This window comes from Eurosta solidaginis, chromosome 3 (genome assembly GCF_040869045.1).
Source record: "Eurosta solidaginis isolate ZX-2024a chromosome 3, ASM4086904v1, whole genome shotgun sequence".
In the NCBI taxonomy this organism is placed as follows: Eukaryota; Metazoa; Arthropoda; class Insecta; order Diptera; family Tephritidae; genus Eurosta; species Eurosta solidaginis.
Genome location: NC_090321.1, coordinates 162,707,867 through 162,724,871, shown reverse-complemented (window position 1 = coordinate 162,724,871; position 17,005 = coordinate 162,707,867). Strand labels below are relative to the sequence as shown.

Below are 17,005 nucleotides of genomic sequence, written 5' to 3'. Positions count from 1 at the left end.
AGCCCAAATGCGTGCATTCGAGTCCAGTTAAAGAACCACAAGTTGTTAATAAAATTTGTTCCACTTAAGTAATAACATTTTTTGCTTTATAAAAAATTACCTCTTTACTGAGTATGCTATGATTCTCGAGTTGAGCCACTGTTTCGAATAAACTTTCGAGATTTTAGAAGTATGCCTAGTTATCAACATGAGCTCTAATGGTACACAAGCCCAAATGCTTGTTGGGTATATTCGACGCCATTTCGAACTAACGAAGATCACGGATAGGTTACCTAGAGTTTAAAGGGCCCATTACTGATACTTAGCATAGACTTGATTTGGCGTAAACTTGGCAAACTTAGCTACGATTATACTCCACTAAGCGCATACAATCTGGCATCATAATCAATAAATGTCAATTTGTATGACAAAATGTCAAAATGAAATGGAAACAAACAAATCGCATCTCAAAATGTAAACGTCACTTAGAACTTACATAGAAAATCAAAATTCAACAGACTTCTAAGTCAAGTTAAGTGTTGCTAAGTTTTGAGTAATCAGTAACTTGCAATGTTCATTTAACAGTACTGTAAGTGACAGTTCTCAAGTCAAGTCAAGTCTATGCTAAGTATCAGTAATGGGCCCTTAACTCAGCCTGATAGACCGATGACTGATCGATAAGTCTCTTAGTAAACGTATCCAAAACAATAAATAAAATATACAAAAAGCTAATAAATTCACGAACTTAAATATTTTTAGGTTATGGATATGGCGAAAAACCAATTGATTGGCTATGGTATGGTTATGGCTAGGGCGTTATAGTATGGCACCATTAACCACCCTACAAGACGGAGGTAACTAGTTCACCCACACATTCAACGCTTTTTTCGCTCTCCACTAACACATCGACGTTTATTGCTGTCATCGAAATGACAGCGTCATCTTAATACGACAATTTATTAATTATTCCGGGAAACATTTTAAAACGATGAAAACACTTCGTGTTTAAACGTCGTCGCGTCAAGTTCGTTTCCCCACAGCTCAACCGCGTGCTATAAAGGGACGCGATTCATGCGGTTGACAACAAAATGGCGGACATAGAGGGAAGCGAATTCACAAAAAATTGAACTTAAAACTAAAAATTTAGCATACTTGGAGTAAACCATTAAATCGAGATATATAATAACCTCTGCTTTTCATTCATACGTATGTGTATTTTTAAATAATAAAAAAAATGTTATATTATTCTAATATATATCATCTCTGCCGGGGTGCGATTCAGCTCAGGATATGCCAAAACAACAAGAAACCTACAATTAAATGCAGATTCACGTGTCATTTGCCAAGGATTTACCGGTAAACAAGGTACTTTCCACAACCAACATGCTTTGGAATACGGTACAAAATTGGTTGGATGTATTTTCCCAAAAAAGGGTGGAACTACGCATCTTGGTTTTCCAGTATTTGCTTCGGTAATTTATATTGGTTTGTATTGATTAAAAATTGCAATAGTAGATAATGTAATGTGAATTAAAATTGAATAGGTAGCCGAAGCAAAAAATGCAACTGATCCGCATGCAACTGTTGTTTATGTGCCGCCACCGGGAGCTGCTGCTGCTATCATAGCAGTATTACAAGAACGAAATTTCTTTGATTGGTTGCATAATCGAAATTGTGCCCTAACATGATATGGTTCGCGTTAAGCACGCTATGTTAAAGCAAAATAAATCTCGTCTAGTCAGGCCCGATTGTCCAGGATCATCGCACCAGAAAGGGTAAGTAAATTGCCTACCATATTAAATATATAAACAACATGTATGAATTTGTTAGTGATAATTTGTCATGCTTTTGTTGATAATTAACTGAAGAAGGCAAATACCAAAGAGTTCGAAGTTCATGTAAATACCAATTGATTTCTTTAAATAGCGTTTAGAGAACAAAACCCATATGTATGTATGCATACAACTGCATAGAAAGGGAGGGATTAATTAATTATGATCAGTAGATTTATAGGATTTTTATTATTTTGCCTGCGTCGCCGTTGCCATTACATTGCGTTAAGAGAGGACATCAACACCTTACCCACAACCAGTTACAATTTTAGTATATTTTGCTCTTTCCATTACTGATTCAAAACGTGGGAAGTTATATATGTAGCATTCCATGGAGAATGGTAAATTTTAGCAGACTTTCGCATTGCGGTCATTATTAATATTCAATCCCTAGAAGGTCCAATGTAGTCATATCAATAGGTCCGGAGATGGTCGGGTTAGTACCTCAATGGTGCTTGTTACCGGAACGTAGATAGATAATTTATTGAGGATTGCACAGTGACTTGCACATCTCCTTCACAGCACCTCATCGTAGCCGACTTCTTTGATGAACTCTAGCAGAGTTCTTGGCTTGAGGGATTAAATGTGGGAATGCATTGGCCATGGTGAGCCCATACTCTTAGCCCTACGATTTGAGATTGCTTCGTATTTTTGGAGGATATGGTCCGCCGTCTGCTGATCGATCACAAAATCGGTATGTGTTGTTCGATACTATACCCAGCTTTTGCATGTGACTGTTCAGTCTACAGTGTCTTGTAAGAATAGCCGTTGGAGTTCTTAGGTTATCTTTTTGAGAGGCCTATTAATGCCCTATATCGAGTTGTGCTGTAACCCCCTAACAGTAACTTAGATTGACTCAGGCCTGGCATATTGCGCCAGTGTTCTCTCTTTTCCCTCCCTTCTGCTAATAAATTCCCCTGTGGGCCAACTGGCAGGAACGGCTCGGGATCGATGAGTCATGCAGTTGCTGCCTCTCTTTCCGTGTTGTCCGCCTGCTGTTGTTGTAGTAGCAGTGCTTCGCCCCATCCAATAGGTGCGACCGATCACAAATTGTCACCAATGTCCTCTAACGGGAGTCCAAAGAAACTTTCTGTTTCAACAGGGGTGGGCCATAATGAGAGGAGTGTTAGAGGCGTTGGTTGCACAATACAGTTAAAGAGATGGTTGGTGACATGTGGGGACACATTACAAGCAGGACAATGTTTTGTATGTCGGGGTTGATTCTGGATAGGTAAGAGTTTAACCTGTTACGTTATCCAGCTCGAAGTTGAGCTGGAGTGACTACTCTCGTTTCCCTAGGGAGAGTGCGTTCCTCTGCTAGTTTTGTTCTTTGAGTACAGGAATCACCGGCATAGAGGTCCGCCGCCTGTTTGTGGAGTTCACTGAAGACATGCTTGTGTTTTTTAGCTTCATACGGCTGTGTTCTCAGGTGCCGTATTTCCTCATAATGTAATGAGGCCGTGAACAACAAGAGCCACAAAAGATTTATAAAAGTTACGAGGACGCTGGATTTTGGAATCTAGCCCAGAGCAACCTGTCCGATGCAACCATCCCTTGCACGTGAAACACTGACAAGAGTATTTATTTTTTTAATTTAATTTATTTATTATTACGGCTGTTTAGGCCCAAAACTTAAACTACTAAGTACAATTCATTGTTATAATCACTTATTTCTATTGAATATGCTGTTGGAATGCCATGTGATTCCGATCAGCATATTTACTAGCGTGACAGAGGGACGAGTCTGGGAGCCACTCATTAAAGGAAGGTTGGAAAGGACGCGTTTCCAATCCTCCAGTGCTCCCAGCTTAAGGCAACAAAATTTGGCACTTATATTTTTCAATTATATGTGTATTTTAAGCTTTCGGAATGTATTAGTCTCCGATCAATGCAACTAAACATGTCTTTGGATGTTGGAAATTGAAAATAAGTGTATCCAATCACCCCCTCAACTTTGTTTAGTAACGACGCTGTCGGAATGCATGAAGATTCCGATTAGCACAGCTCAACATATAATGGGAGGTTGAAAAGGACGTGTTTCCAATCCCCCTTGCTCCAACTTTTATTTGGCCTTATTTTCGTTATTTTTGTTACACATTATATAATTTTATTGTTATATTTATGCTGTCGGAATGCGAATGATTCCGATCAGCAACAGTAAATACCAGCTGGAAATACCGAATTCCAGCGAAATTAGTTGTTGGAACTGTCTGGAGTTACAGGCGGCGACCGATTTTCTTTTCCTTAGGGTCGGATGCATTGTATTTTGCTGCTACCATTATTACCATTCCCTTTTCGCGCTCCAGTATCGGTATATCATGTAAAAAAATAAAAGAAAAAAAAACTATCTTATTGGAAGGGTTTTACAATGCTCCAATAAACTTTTTTTAAAAGTATTGAAGTTATTACTACTTTTTATGTGATTAGGAAGTTCATTGAAATATTTCAGGCCCTTATATATATGACCGTCCTAAAAAGATTCTTTTCCGGCAAAAGCAGCAAACCCATTTCTCAGTACTGGGGTCAGGAGAAGGACCCGGATTGGGGTCGATACCTTCCCGGAAGAGGAGAGTATGGCGCAGACCCGCTGCAAGGATCTGTTGGGGGGTTGACAATTTGTGGGAGAGACGCAACAAATTAAACATGGAGTCCGCCTGCTCATTGCCCTCCACTCCCCTGTGTCCTAGGACCCAGGCCAACAGTACTACGTTGTGTGCTCCTAATTGATTCAGCTTTTCTACGCACTAAAGGACAAGTGCTGTCTTTATTTCGAACGCCGCAAGTGCCTTTAGTGGAACCTGACTGCCTGACTGAGTATGGCAATTGTTTAATTGGGGTATCAGCGCTGAAGGTTTAGCTTAGCGCACTAACTTATGGCGAATACTTCCACTCGAAAATGCTCGGATGTGCTTTTAGAGTTACTGATATTTTGGTTCTGGGTCCGAAAACTCTGGCTCCAATCCCCTCTGGCGTCTTGGAGCCATCAATGTACCTTCCGATCTTGAGCCTAGTAATACATTGCACCCGCCTATACCTATACAGCCGTACCAAGAGACGGAGCAGCCCATTACATATTGGCATAACCGGAGCACTGCTGGACATCCATCCTATATGAAAGCTATGCATTCAAAAGTGTTTGTACCAGTGGCTGGTGCACACCGAACTGGACCAATGTATGCTATATTGAGGCCTGCACAAATACCAAGCTATGTTTATGTAAATAATGTTACTGCTAATGTCAATTTGCACGGTTGAGCACATACAGTACCTACGTTTATACAAGGTGGAACACCACACTACCTACATGGCGATGTAGCCACCGATCAGGTTGTTGTAAGAGATTAATTAAAATATGTTATTCATAAACACTGATTCTTATATTTTTATTATCATTAAACTGTAGACTAGACTCATGACGGATATTCTTACTGGACACTGCCTTCTGGCGTCACATGCCTTTAAATTAGGCTTGGTCAGTGATAGCAGATGTAGGATGTGCGAGTTGGAGGAGGAAACGATCGATTTCATTCTGTGCTCGTGCCCTGCGCTTGCCGGGCTAAGACTCCAGCTGACAGATGTCAGATCTAGAAGCAGCAAGTGGCTTAAGTTCTAGGAAGCAGCTAACCCGCTGGAGCCATGAGAAGCGTGGGTGCACTTTGGGTGTCCCAAGACAAGTTCCGTACCTGCTCCGAATAATTTGATAGATAGATAGATTAGATAGGGATCTGTTCTAGGTCCAACTCTTTGGAATGCGGTGTACGGCGGGGTGCTACAAATCGACCTTCCCGGAGGCACGGAAATTGTCGGCTATGCAGATGATATTGTCGTAGTAGCAGTGGCCAAGAAACTTGATCTGCTCCAAGCATTATGTAATGACGCCATGGGAAGAATAACGGAATGGTTGACGAACACGGGGCTGGAGATGGCTAGCAATAAGACAGAAGTGGTTCTGATGAGCTCAAAGCGGACTGTGGATGAGTTGGTCCTAACCATAGGAGATTTTCAAATAAATTCAAAGCCCTCCTTGAAATATCTAGGAGTAATCATTGACTCAAAACTAACTTTTAGGGAGCACTTCAGGGCGGTGGGGGACAAAGTTTCTAGAGTTAGTGGAACCCTAACGCGAATAATGCCCAACATCGGCGGCCCAAGCGAAGCTACCCGTCAGCGATTATCCAACGTAACCAGCTCTATAATATTATATGCAGCACCAGTATGGCACAGATCTAAAATGGTCCACCAAAAAGATATACTAGCAGCCTACCGCATTACTGCTATACGAATAGCATGTGCTGTTCCGACGACGCGATCCATTGTTTTATCCAGGAAAATCCCAGTAGATCTACTCTCAGGTGAAATGGCCGATCTGTATGGCATTGGATTCAGCCGACCATCTGAAGATGCTAAGAAAAGCGCAAGGTCACGAACAATAGTTAGGTGGCAAGAACGGCGGGAAGATTCGAGAAAAGAGCGCTGAACCTTCATGCTAGTCCGGAATATAGCGGAATGGTACGAGCGAAAACACGGCAAACTAAATTACCATCTCACACAGATATTGAGCGGGCACGGTGGCTTGAAGGAATATCTACATAAGCGTGGGATAGAGGAGGATCCTTTCTGTCCAAGCTGTCCGTCCGAATTGGAAAGCGCAGAACATGTAATATTTCACTGCCCTCGTTTTCACGGCGAAAGACTGTCTGTAAACAGAGTTTTTGGAGAGGAACCTTCCATTAGGAATTTAGTTCCACGAATTTGCGGACAAATAGATTGTTGGATTGCTGTGAGCAAGATGGCCTTTATAGTAATGACGAAATTGATGATGCATGCCGAAAGGGAGCGTAGAGAAATGCGCATACGAAGTAGTGGCGACTAAATCGCCTTTGAAGTTACTTTACCAGGTCCTGATTCTAGTTATCTGAAATTTCTCTTGTGCCTTTGGAAAAGAGCTATGTGTGGAGCCCTATTTATGGAACACTTTTCGGCTTATATTAAAAACTTTTAATCTATTCTTACTGATATGAGTTTCTTTTTCATTCTAGGTAATTTGATTTTGACGATGTGAGGATAGAAATATCCCAAATATTCCAGCTGTGGCTGTAAGAACATACATTTGCTCAAATTAGAAGAAAACTGCACGGTTGAGCACATCCAGTATCTACGTTTATACAAGGAGGAACACCACACTACTTTCACGGGGATGTAGCCACCGATCACGTTGTTGTAAGAGCTTATTTTAAATATGTTATTCATAAACACTGATTCTAATATTTTGTTTTGGTTTTTACTTTAGAGTCAACCTGTTATATAAGCGATGTCAGCTATGCCTGTAACTTAAGCGCCTTCAGATGTAATAGTTACCGCGGACGCGGTCACAGGAGTAGCTCACTACGTGGGGATTACACTAATCAAGGACTTTCAATATCGGAAGGTTTTCCAGCACTATAACACACCAACAATATGTGCAATCACCCGAATAAATTGTACAACAAACGTTAACACCACATCATCAGCCAGCAACAACAACAACAAACGCAACAAGTTAAAACTTCTAAACAATTAATGACTAGTGAACCACCAACATATCCGCAATATGCGCAAACATCAACACCAACATGTGTCGCCTACTTTGCAACACGGTGAAGATGGCCAAGGCCATTCTGATTCTAATACTGATAAAGGCGAACCATTGGCAAATTTAAAAACTCAAACAGACCACGAAAAATGTTGATGATGGTATTAATTCTAGTACGGATAGTAAAGAATTTAAACCTAGGAAAAAAGCTAAACTTGATAAAAACTTAACCGAAGATGACAATGTTTCTAATTCTAATACTAAGGAAGATGAACCTTTGATAAATATGAAGCTTAAAACAGAGTTATCAAAAAATGACGATGATGATAATGATGTTGATGCAAAGTCCAATGTTGAAAATTATGAAACAGAATCTGAAAATAGTATGAGTGTGGATTATAACCTGAAGCAAAACTGTCATATCCGGTACGACCAGAATTAGATGTTAAGAAAAGAGCCTACATAAAGAGGCTCGGTATATTTATGGAAAATTTATCATGAGACAATGCCCAATGTATGTATTTCAATTAAATTCAGCACATTGTTGGAAAAAGCATCTAAACTTTATGCATCGTGTAGAGAAACCAGAACATTTACAATCTAAATATAACGAACGTGGTGCAAAATGTAAATTTTGTGATATTCAAGCAGCTACACCAAGCTTCAACAAATTATTGGACCATGAGATTTCTCATATGCCTAATAGTCATTATTTAAAATGTAAATTATGCGATTGGAAGACGAAAATACATTCAAGTATGAATTTTCATTTACGTGTACAACACGCTGAAACAATTGATGTAACAACGAAAAGTTTAGAATTGAATGTTTGTCCATATTGTAATCACAATGGTATTTACGCAAACACTTAATACATCTTTTCTATGTTTAGAATGTGGTGAATAATTTAGAACAAATACAAGTTTACGTGTACACCACAAGATTTGAACGGAAATATCTTGAGGGTATGGTTACACCTATGTGGCATCTACAAGCTATTTATAATGACTAGTATGGAATGAATCCGGATATGGAAGAAAACGGAGGTGACGAAATGAATCACCATACTTCTTTGGATTCTGGTGATACTCCTGACATGCTTCCTAATTTCCCTACGTCTGATGTTACTATACCTACCAAACTAATATGACTGCAAACTGATGAGCAACACTACCAGCGCAGGAAAAATAAGAACTTCAAAACAAGGTTTCGGAAAGGGCATGACTATGAATAGACGTTAATGTATTTATATAGTTTATAAATATAAAAATTCACATATGTAAAGTTCGCTAGAGTAATAAGGCAATAATTTAAATTGTAAAAAAACATTGTATATATGAATAATTTATAATTAAATATTATCTGAACATAAAGGACGCGTTTCATTCATAGAAAAAGCGATTTAACAGAAGGTAACCGATACGGCCCTGCAAAAATCGTGTGACCAAAAACGCACACAGACACACGAATTTTTGACAGGGGTGACGATTTGGAATGAAAAATTCTTCAAATGTTGACAAATTTAGCTTTCCCACAATGTATCGTGCTCTCTCGCACCTAATATTTTTATAGGGATAGCAAAATACGTAATTTTTGCGTGCAAAAAAATTCGCCATTTCTAATTCAGCAGAGACAGCAAAACATTTGGTGGTCGAAAATTTTTTCAATTTTGAGAGTTTTAAATGGAATATCTCCGGAAATATTTAAAATTAACAGGGAGTTCTCCAGATCACATATATATATATTTTAAAGCTCGCAAACTTATAATTTAAAAGTAATTTGGTGTTAAAGTTTGCAAATTTCTATACAAATTGTATATGTGTCTACGTATATATATGTGGCAGCAGAGCTTTGTAATGTCATCAATAAAATATATGTATATATATATATGTATATGCATGTTGCTACAAAAGCGCGATTGATTTAATAAAAACATTTATAATAAGTGAAAACAATGCAAAAATGAAATGTGAAATATACTAAAATGCAATTTAAGTTTATCGTTGCCAATTTATATAGATATGTATGTGGATTAAGGTTTTAAAAGATGTGTAAATTGTAATTTAAAGTTCTATAGAAATTTGTTAAATTTGCAAACTTTAACAACAAATAACTTTTAAATTATAAGTTTGCGCACTTTAAAATATATATATTTGTGATCGGGAGAACTCCCTCTTTCATTTGATACCAAGTTTTACCCCGAACTCGGGGGTACTATTCTAAAATTTTCCCAAAGTCTTTAATATACAATGATTTTTGCTGTTTATTTCGACAAAAATTTTTGATTTGATTTTTGTGCTCATCGAAAGAATTCACAATTATATAGCACCATGCCGCGAATAATGATAAAAGGTGCCCTGCAAAAATCGTGTGACCAAAAACGCACACAGCCACACGAATTTTTGACAGGGGTGACGATTTGGAATGAAAAATTGTGCAAATAAAATAGCATGCTGACAAATTTTGCTTTCCCACAATGTATCGTGCTCTCTCGCACCTATCATTTTCATAGGGATAGCAAAATACGTCATTTTTGCGTGCAAAAAATCCGCCGTTTCTAATTCTGCAGAAAAGTGGAAAATTTTTTCAGTTTGTGTGATTTACATTTTGCAGAAATTAATATACGCATTCTTTAATATTTTTTGGTCTACTAAAGAGTGTTTTAGCAAAAAAAAAAACTCATATCAATGTGTGCATGTTTATAAAGAAAGAAAGTGAAATATGTAATTGCATAGTATAAATAATCGTGAGCAATTCTAATGCAGAATAGTAAATTTTGATTTCCACATACATACAAGAAAAAAATTCTTGTTACCATTAAGATTTATTATCCAAAATTGAAAAAAAAAGATTAGAAAATTCGGTGTAAAAAAACGGCTATGTGTGCAATAAAATAGCCTCTCTTGTTGAGATACCCCTCCATGGTTTCCATTAATTATTGTGACGGAGGTGTGTTTGCAGCAGCAAAGTGAACCCAAACAGTGTAGGCCGTGGTGGTTGTTGTTCGTGGTCCGCATCAACTGGACCAGGTGGGGCAATGACGCCACATCCAGTTATACCAAGGTATATACCACAACAGCAACCGGGTAATGCATGGCCACGATAGCAGCAGCAACAACCTCCCAAGGCTAGCTATCATCGTTGATTTATAAAAAAAACAGTGTTGTGCATCTTTAACGCTTAAATATTTCCTCTGTTGAAACAGTTTCCACGATTCACTGTTCAACGAAAGCAGCAGCCAGCGTATGCCACCACCGAACAGCTGATAACAAAAACTTGGATGCACAGCAGTTTAAAGCCAAAATGGAAGTTGAGGAAATATCTGAAAATAAGGTAAATATATGTTTTGCGTTATTAACAAAATCGCCATAAATTTTATGAATTAACAGATCGCTACGAACGACAAAGCACCCGAAAGAGGATTCCTTATAATTTTTCAACTAAGGCATCTTGTGACGAAACTATATTCGAATGCCAACAGCAACGTACGTCTGATGAAAGGTTTATGGCTTTGGAAAAAATGTGTGATAAAACAGCATCCGATCCTGACAGCACACTATTTAAGTACATACATAGCGAGAACAAGGATATGGCTAAAGAAGATGCTAAAAAGCGCAGCGCCGATGGAAACTATTTTAAAATCCCTTGTAAACAAGGTAAGTGAATATACAACATATTGAAAGTTGATAAGATTGCGTGGTATAAATTTAATAATATAATCTTAGAACTACAAGAAATAGATCAAGAAGCACAATCACTGCAACGTCTATTGCATGACTTAAATAAAAAAAGATATAAAAGCAACAAGTGGTATAAATCCTAGAAAGCTTCTAGTATTTGCCAAGAGGACGGAGTTGTTTTATAACATAGGTCCTGGTTTTTGATAGGATTTTTCAATTTGGTCGTAAAATAATGGTGAAGTCCGCCTGCAAAATCACAATTAAATCCATGCAAAAACTCTTTATACACAAAATGTTTTCCTTTGTACAACAACATTACAACAACCACAAAATTGTCTGTCTTCAGATCATTGTTTGTGGAGGTCATTACGCGTCGTTTGACACCACTCCCGATATTTTTCAGAATTTCAAAACGCCATATCTGAGCATAAATTCAATACATTTTTACGTGAGATAATAAATTATATACTTGTTTTACTTTATTATCTATATAATATACAGGCACCTTCGAATGCATCGTCTCAATAACTGTGAAGATAAGCCTTACGTATGTCCCTACTGTCCACTGAGATATACTAACAATCCTGCCCTGGTCAAACACAAAGAAACTCATGAAGGGATCAAGCGACAACCGTGCGATATTTGTGGTAAAAATATTGTGGTATTGCATTTAAAAACACACAAACTAATTCATAGTAATGAAAAGCCGCATAAATGTAAATTTTGTGAAAGGCGGAAGGTTATAATACAGACATCATCTTAACGTACCTTAATTTATTTCAACTTTTCATTTTGGTTCCGTTAAAAAGCTTTACCTACGCTCTAAATCTACGCCGTCATATACGTACTCATACCGGTGGAAAACCATACAAATGCGAATACTGTGAATGCACCTTTGCTGTAAGCGGTCCAGTGCTGTCGCATTTACGTACACATCTGGGCAAAAATATTCATAGATGTGAGTTTTGCCCATCAACTTTTCCTCACTTTACGGAGTTACGTACGCATTTAACTACGCACAAAGACGAAGATCCAGAAACGCGGGAGCGAAATATGCCTTAAAGGAGGAGGAGGCTAAATTAAAGCAAAATTTGGCCACTAAATTTCAGCAGCCGCCAAAACCCAAACGAAAATATACGTGCAATTTCTGCAACAAGGGTAAAGGTTTATAAGACAGTGTGATTGTAAATGATATTCATTTTACTGATTGTTAATTCACAGATTTTACAACTTCATCTAAGCTAAAGCGCCATATACGTATGCATACCGGCGAGCGATCATACTCGTGCTCAGAGTGTGGGAAATCATTCTCATTGAAATCGTAAGAATATACAATAGGGTTCAGAGTTTGAACGGCCGGCAGTTAAAAATGGATTTATTTTAAAAGTTAATAAAAAAAACCTTATATCTAAACATATCCGTAAAACGAAAGACACAAAAACAAAAGCTCAGTAAAAATGGGACAACTAAATGAAACCTTATATCCATATCGCCTGCTGATTGGAATATCACCCGGTTGTTGTTGTAGCAGTTAGGTGGGGCGAAGCACTGCTACAACAATATCACCCGGTCTCGGGTGCCGTTTCGAAAAGCACCTTTCTCAGAAAACATTTGAATAACCCCGTATATTAGAAAAGCCCTATCACAGAATTCGGTTGAAGAATGCCCTAACTCAGATTTGGCTTCAAAAATTACCGATCTGAGCTCAAATACAACACATTTTGACAATAGCTGGAGTGTTTATGAAACAAATTCTAAGATAGGGCGTTCTTCAAACGAATTATGAGAAAGGAAGTTTTTGAAACGGCAGCCGAGATTTGGTGATATTCCACTCAGCAGCCGATATGAATATATGGTAAGTCTCATTTTTACCGACCTTTCCTTTCCTTTTTAAAAATGTGCTTAACAAAACTTTTTTTTCTTTTAATGCACTCTTAAAATGAATCCATAAGCACTGTAACGTTAACAACTTTTTCATACTTGTTTTTTGATTTGTATTGAGAGTGGCGATTTTAATATTAGAACGGCTAATTTACACAATTAAAATAACAAAAATTACTACAAAGCCAAATTTTAGTGAGGACCTCTAGTTTACCATAAAAATATTAAAATTAAAAGTCCCCATCTATCCTATTCGAGCTAAAAAAAATTACTCGAGGTCAAAGGTCATTGCCTTAATAGCACCGCAGAAAAATTCCTCCAATTCTTTTCTCCTAGAGAGAACAATAATTGGGGAATAGGAATTTCGAATCTTCGAAGTCAGCTGATTTGCCAATTGAAATTTTGTTGCGCATTTCTATTTTTGTTAACAAATTAAAAGTTTAGTTATTGTTGCGAATTTGTTTAAAATTGAGAAAAAAAATATAAGCAAAGCAACAGGGAGCAACAAACGAATGATGCAACCATCTTTGACACGTTGTTATTGTAGCAGTGCTTCGCCCCATCCAATAGGTGCCACCGATCAGAAATTATCATCAATATCCTCTAACGGGAGTCCAAGGAAACTTGCTGTTTCGACAAGGGGGACCATAATGAAAGGGGTATTAGAGGCGTTGGTTCCACATTACAATTAAAGAGATGGTTGGTGTCATGTGGGGACACATTGCAAGCGGGGCATACATTTTGTATGTCGGGGTTGATTCTGGATAGGTAAGAGTTTAACCTGTTACAGTATCCAGAACGAAGTTGAGCTAGAGTGACTCGCTTTTCTCTGGGGAGTATGCGTTCCTCTTCCGCGAGGTTTGGATACTTTTCTTTCAGTACTGGATTCACCGGGCAATTCCTAGCATATAGGTCCGACGCTTGTTTATGGAGTTCACCAAGGACCTGCTTGTGTTTTTTCGCTTCATACGGCTGGGTCCTCAGGAGCCGTATTTCCTCAAAATGCTTACGGAGATGACTGCTTAGGCCCCTAGGCGGTGCTGGTTGACCAATCAGATGTCTGTTGGGATGCTCAGGTTTCTGGGTATTCAACAGGAACTGTTTGGTCAGCATCTCATTTCTCTCCCTGATGGGGGGTATTCTCGCCTCATTATGCAGATGGTGTTCTGGGGACATAAGAAGACAGCCCGTGGCAATTCTGAGAGCAGTATTTTGGCAGGCCTGTAGCTTCCAGTGGGTAATTTTTAGGCTTGGCGACCATATGGGTGACGCATAGCACTTAATCGGCTGGCTAATTGCTTTGTGTGTAGTCATGAGCGTTTCTTTATCCTTTCCCCAGGTACTGCCAGCGAGGGATTTGAGGATTTTGGTACGGCTCTGATTTCTCGGAACAATTGCGGCTGCGTGCTCACCAAAATGTAGATCCTGATGAAAGTCACACCCAAAATTTTAAGGTGTAAGACAGTCGGTAGGGTAATGTCATATGGTCGACATTTGACGCGGCCATGTTTTAAATAAGATCACCGATGATTTGGTTGGTTACAATATCAGGTTTCGCGAGGCGACAAAACTGGAGAGATTGGGGAGATAGCTGTTTATTTTATTACAAAACTCATCGGTGTAGGAAACAATAGCATAGGTGTAGAAGCAATAGTGACTCCTTCTGGTGGTAAAGGTAGCTATTGATATGTAGAAGTTAAACAGAAATTTGATGAATATGAGTTTTTTTTAAGTTATTGCAAAAAAGCGTTGAGGATTTTTAATATCTTACGAGGTACCTTCGTACATGTTTCTAAGAATGAAGAATGAGACCTATTCAAACTTCGGTATACTTTAACATACGATACTTTACCCCATTTTAACACAACTATCATTTATTGATTTTATTAAATTTTATAAAATGTTTCTTCCTCCACAGTTCCATTTCCGTATTGGATGGTAAATATGGCTTTCGCATTTTCTCCATCAATAACTGACAAGGTGGAAAAAATCTATGCGCGTAAATCGCAACATATCTTGGTCGAGCGTTTCTTCAATAGCTCTCTAGTGGTGATGGTGACAGCAGAAAAACCCAACTGTTTACAAATGTTACAATATATCAATTGCGTCTACGGCTCAAATACCCACAGTATATGAATGAATCGAACGCACCTAATTGTGTGCCTAACGGATAGTATACATATTCATCAAATCGAAAATATTGCATTAAACGAACTGGGTCTGAATACTGAAACAGTACACATATTCAAAATCGATGAGGAGGCTGTGATGATGGTATAGGGTGAGTTGTTGAATAACATACGAAAACCACTTTAACCCATCTATATATTTGCATTACAGCTAAAGCTTTACAAACAGCAAAAATTGCTGGCGCCAAGCAATTGGAAAAGGCAGTGAAGCATTCATCACACTGTACGGATGGTGTAAAGTTAGAAACTGCTGTTGTAACAGCTGCCACCGACACAACGTTCATCTCTACTTCGCCGAGTAACGGCTCGTCCGACTATCTATCGAAGACAGTATAATCATATCTTTTGCCAACACAGGTTAGCGATGTGCTTGCACAGGAAAAGATTTCAATTGGAAAACAAAAACCAATTAAGAGAGTTTATTTATTATTAAAGTATTTACTTTTCTTTATATCAACAGTATTAATTTAAGTTGCAATATCACGTACATATATAATCAGGGATGTGATACGATTGCTGTCGGAATTAGATTTGAAACCAATCAATACTCCTGCTATGGGTTGCAGAATTATTGCTTGAATGATTAGATTTAGAACAATAATAAGTCTGACTCAATTACTAGTCGTACATTATTAAGTTCATCAATTACGACAGCAATCGGATTCCACGACACGTTTGAATATTCTTGATCTGAAAAAAAAGAGTAAATCTAATCTGAATTTCTAATTAGCTTTAAGTTGTAGATTTAAATTGATTCAAATAATTGGAGTTTTTTCTAAAGCTTAAAATTATTTTCTGTTCGTTTGGAAAAGATTTCAATTGGAAAACGAAAACCAATTAAGCGAGTTTATTTATTATTAAAATACTTACTTTTCTTTATATGAACTGTATTAATTTAAGTTAAAATTTCATGTTCATATATAATAAGGGATGTCGTGATACGATTGCTGTTGGAATTAGATTTGAAACCAATCAATACTTCTGCTAAGGGTTGCAGAATTATTGCTGGAATGATTAGATTTAGAACAATAATAAGTCTGACTCAATTACTAGTCCTACATTTTTAAATTCATATTTTACTTTACTTTATTACTTTCAAATTCAATTACGACAGCAATCGGAATCCACGACACCTTTGAATATTCTTGACCTGAAAAAAAAAAGAGTAAATCTAATCTGAATTTCTAATTAGCTTTTAGTTGTAGATTTAAATTCATTCAAATTATTGGAGTTTTTTCTAAAGCTTAAAATTATTTTCTGTTCGCTTGGAAAAAATTTCAATTGGAAAACGAAAACCAATCAAGCGAGTTTATTTATTATTAAAATACTTACTTTTCTTTATATGAACTGTATTAATTTAAGTTACAATTTCATGTGCATTATAATAAGGGATGTCGTGATATGATTGCTGTCGGAATTAGATTTGAAACCAATCAATACTCCTGCTAAGGGTTACAATAATAAGTCTGACTCAATTAATAGTCGTACATTTTTAAGTTCTTCAATTACGACAGCAATCGGATCCACGACACCTTTGAATATTCTTGATCTGAATTTCTACTAAGCTTTAAGTTGTAGATTATTCAAATAATTGGAGTTTTTTCTAAAGCTTAATATTATTGTTTTGCTCGCTTAGAAGAGATTGGAAAACAAAAACCAATTAAGCGAGTTTATTTATTATTAAAGTTCTTCTGTTTTATATGAACTGGATTAATATAAGTTCCAATTTCATGTACATATATAATAATATTGAAAATAATAAATATTGAAAATTCAATTTTTTTGGTTTTTATTTTATGCATATGGCTGCTCCAGGTAAAGTAAATCTGCAGGTAAAATTCACGTTATATGGCGGTTATATAAATGGTAAAA

General features: G+C 37.4%; 1 protein-coding gene and 1 long non-coding RNA gene across 7 annotated transcripts; both read left to right on the top strand.

Annotated features, from left to right (window-relative positions):
• Window positions 1–967: 967 nt before the first annotated feature.
• On the top strand, window positions 968–8,756 carry LOC137244527 (uncharacterized). The gene is made up of 5 exons (XR_010951082.1): window positions 968–1,185; window positions 1,262–1,464; window positions 1,524–1,754; window positions 6,851–7,031; window positions 7,102–8,756. It is a non-coding gene; the product is annotated as an uncharacterized lncRNA (long non-coding RNA).
• A 153-nt stretch (window positions 8,757–8,909) lies between these two features.
• On the top strand, window positions 8,910–16,910 carry LOC137244526 (uncharacterized). 6 transcript variants are annotated; one of them, XR_010951080.1, is made up of 7 exons: window positions 8,921–10,716; window positions 10,773–11,039; window positions 11,109–11,511; window positions 11,565–12,221; window positions 12,285–12,384; window positions 14,863–15,225; window positions 15,285–16,910. XR_010951080.1 is itself a non-coding variant. In XM_067773602.1 (6 exons), the coding sequence occupies exons 1-3, from the start codon at window positions 10,687–10,689 to the stop codon at window positions 11,589–11,591; spliced, it is 324 nt and encodes a 107-aa protein (XP_067629703.1). In that variant the 5' UTR covers window positions 8,919–10,686; the 3' UTR covers window positions 11,592–12,221; window positions 12,285–12,384; window positions 14,863–15,225; window positions 15,285–16,910. The 6 variants fall into 6 exon arrangements, 4 of the variants coding, with proteins under 4 accessions (XP_067629706.1, XP_067629703.1, XP_067629704.1 ...); XR_010951081.1 differs by lacking the exon at window positions 11,109–11,511 and having other exon boundaries at window positions 9,008–9,033; window positions 10,040–10,716; XM_067773602.1 differs by lacking the exon at window positions 11,109–11,511 and having other exon boundaries at window positions 8,919–10,716.
• The last annotated feature ends 95 nt before the right edge of the window (window positions 16,911–17,005 follow it).

Excerpts from the sequence above, each read along its gene's own strand:
- LOC137244526 (XM_067773604.1), top strand. The coding sequence starts at position 10,687 with ATGGAAGTTGAGGAAATATCTGAAAATAAG. Across the intron at positions 10,717-10,772 it reads AGGAAATATCTGAAAATAAG|ATCGCTACGAACGACAAAGC; the intron begins GTAAATATATGT and ends ATGAATTAACAG. Across the intron at positions 11,040-11,564 it reads TAAAATCCCTTGTAAACAAG|GCACCTTCGAATGCATCGTC; the intron begins GTAAGTGAATAT and ends TATAATATACAG.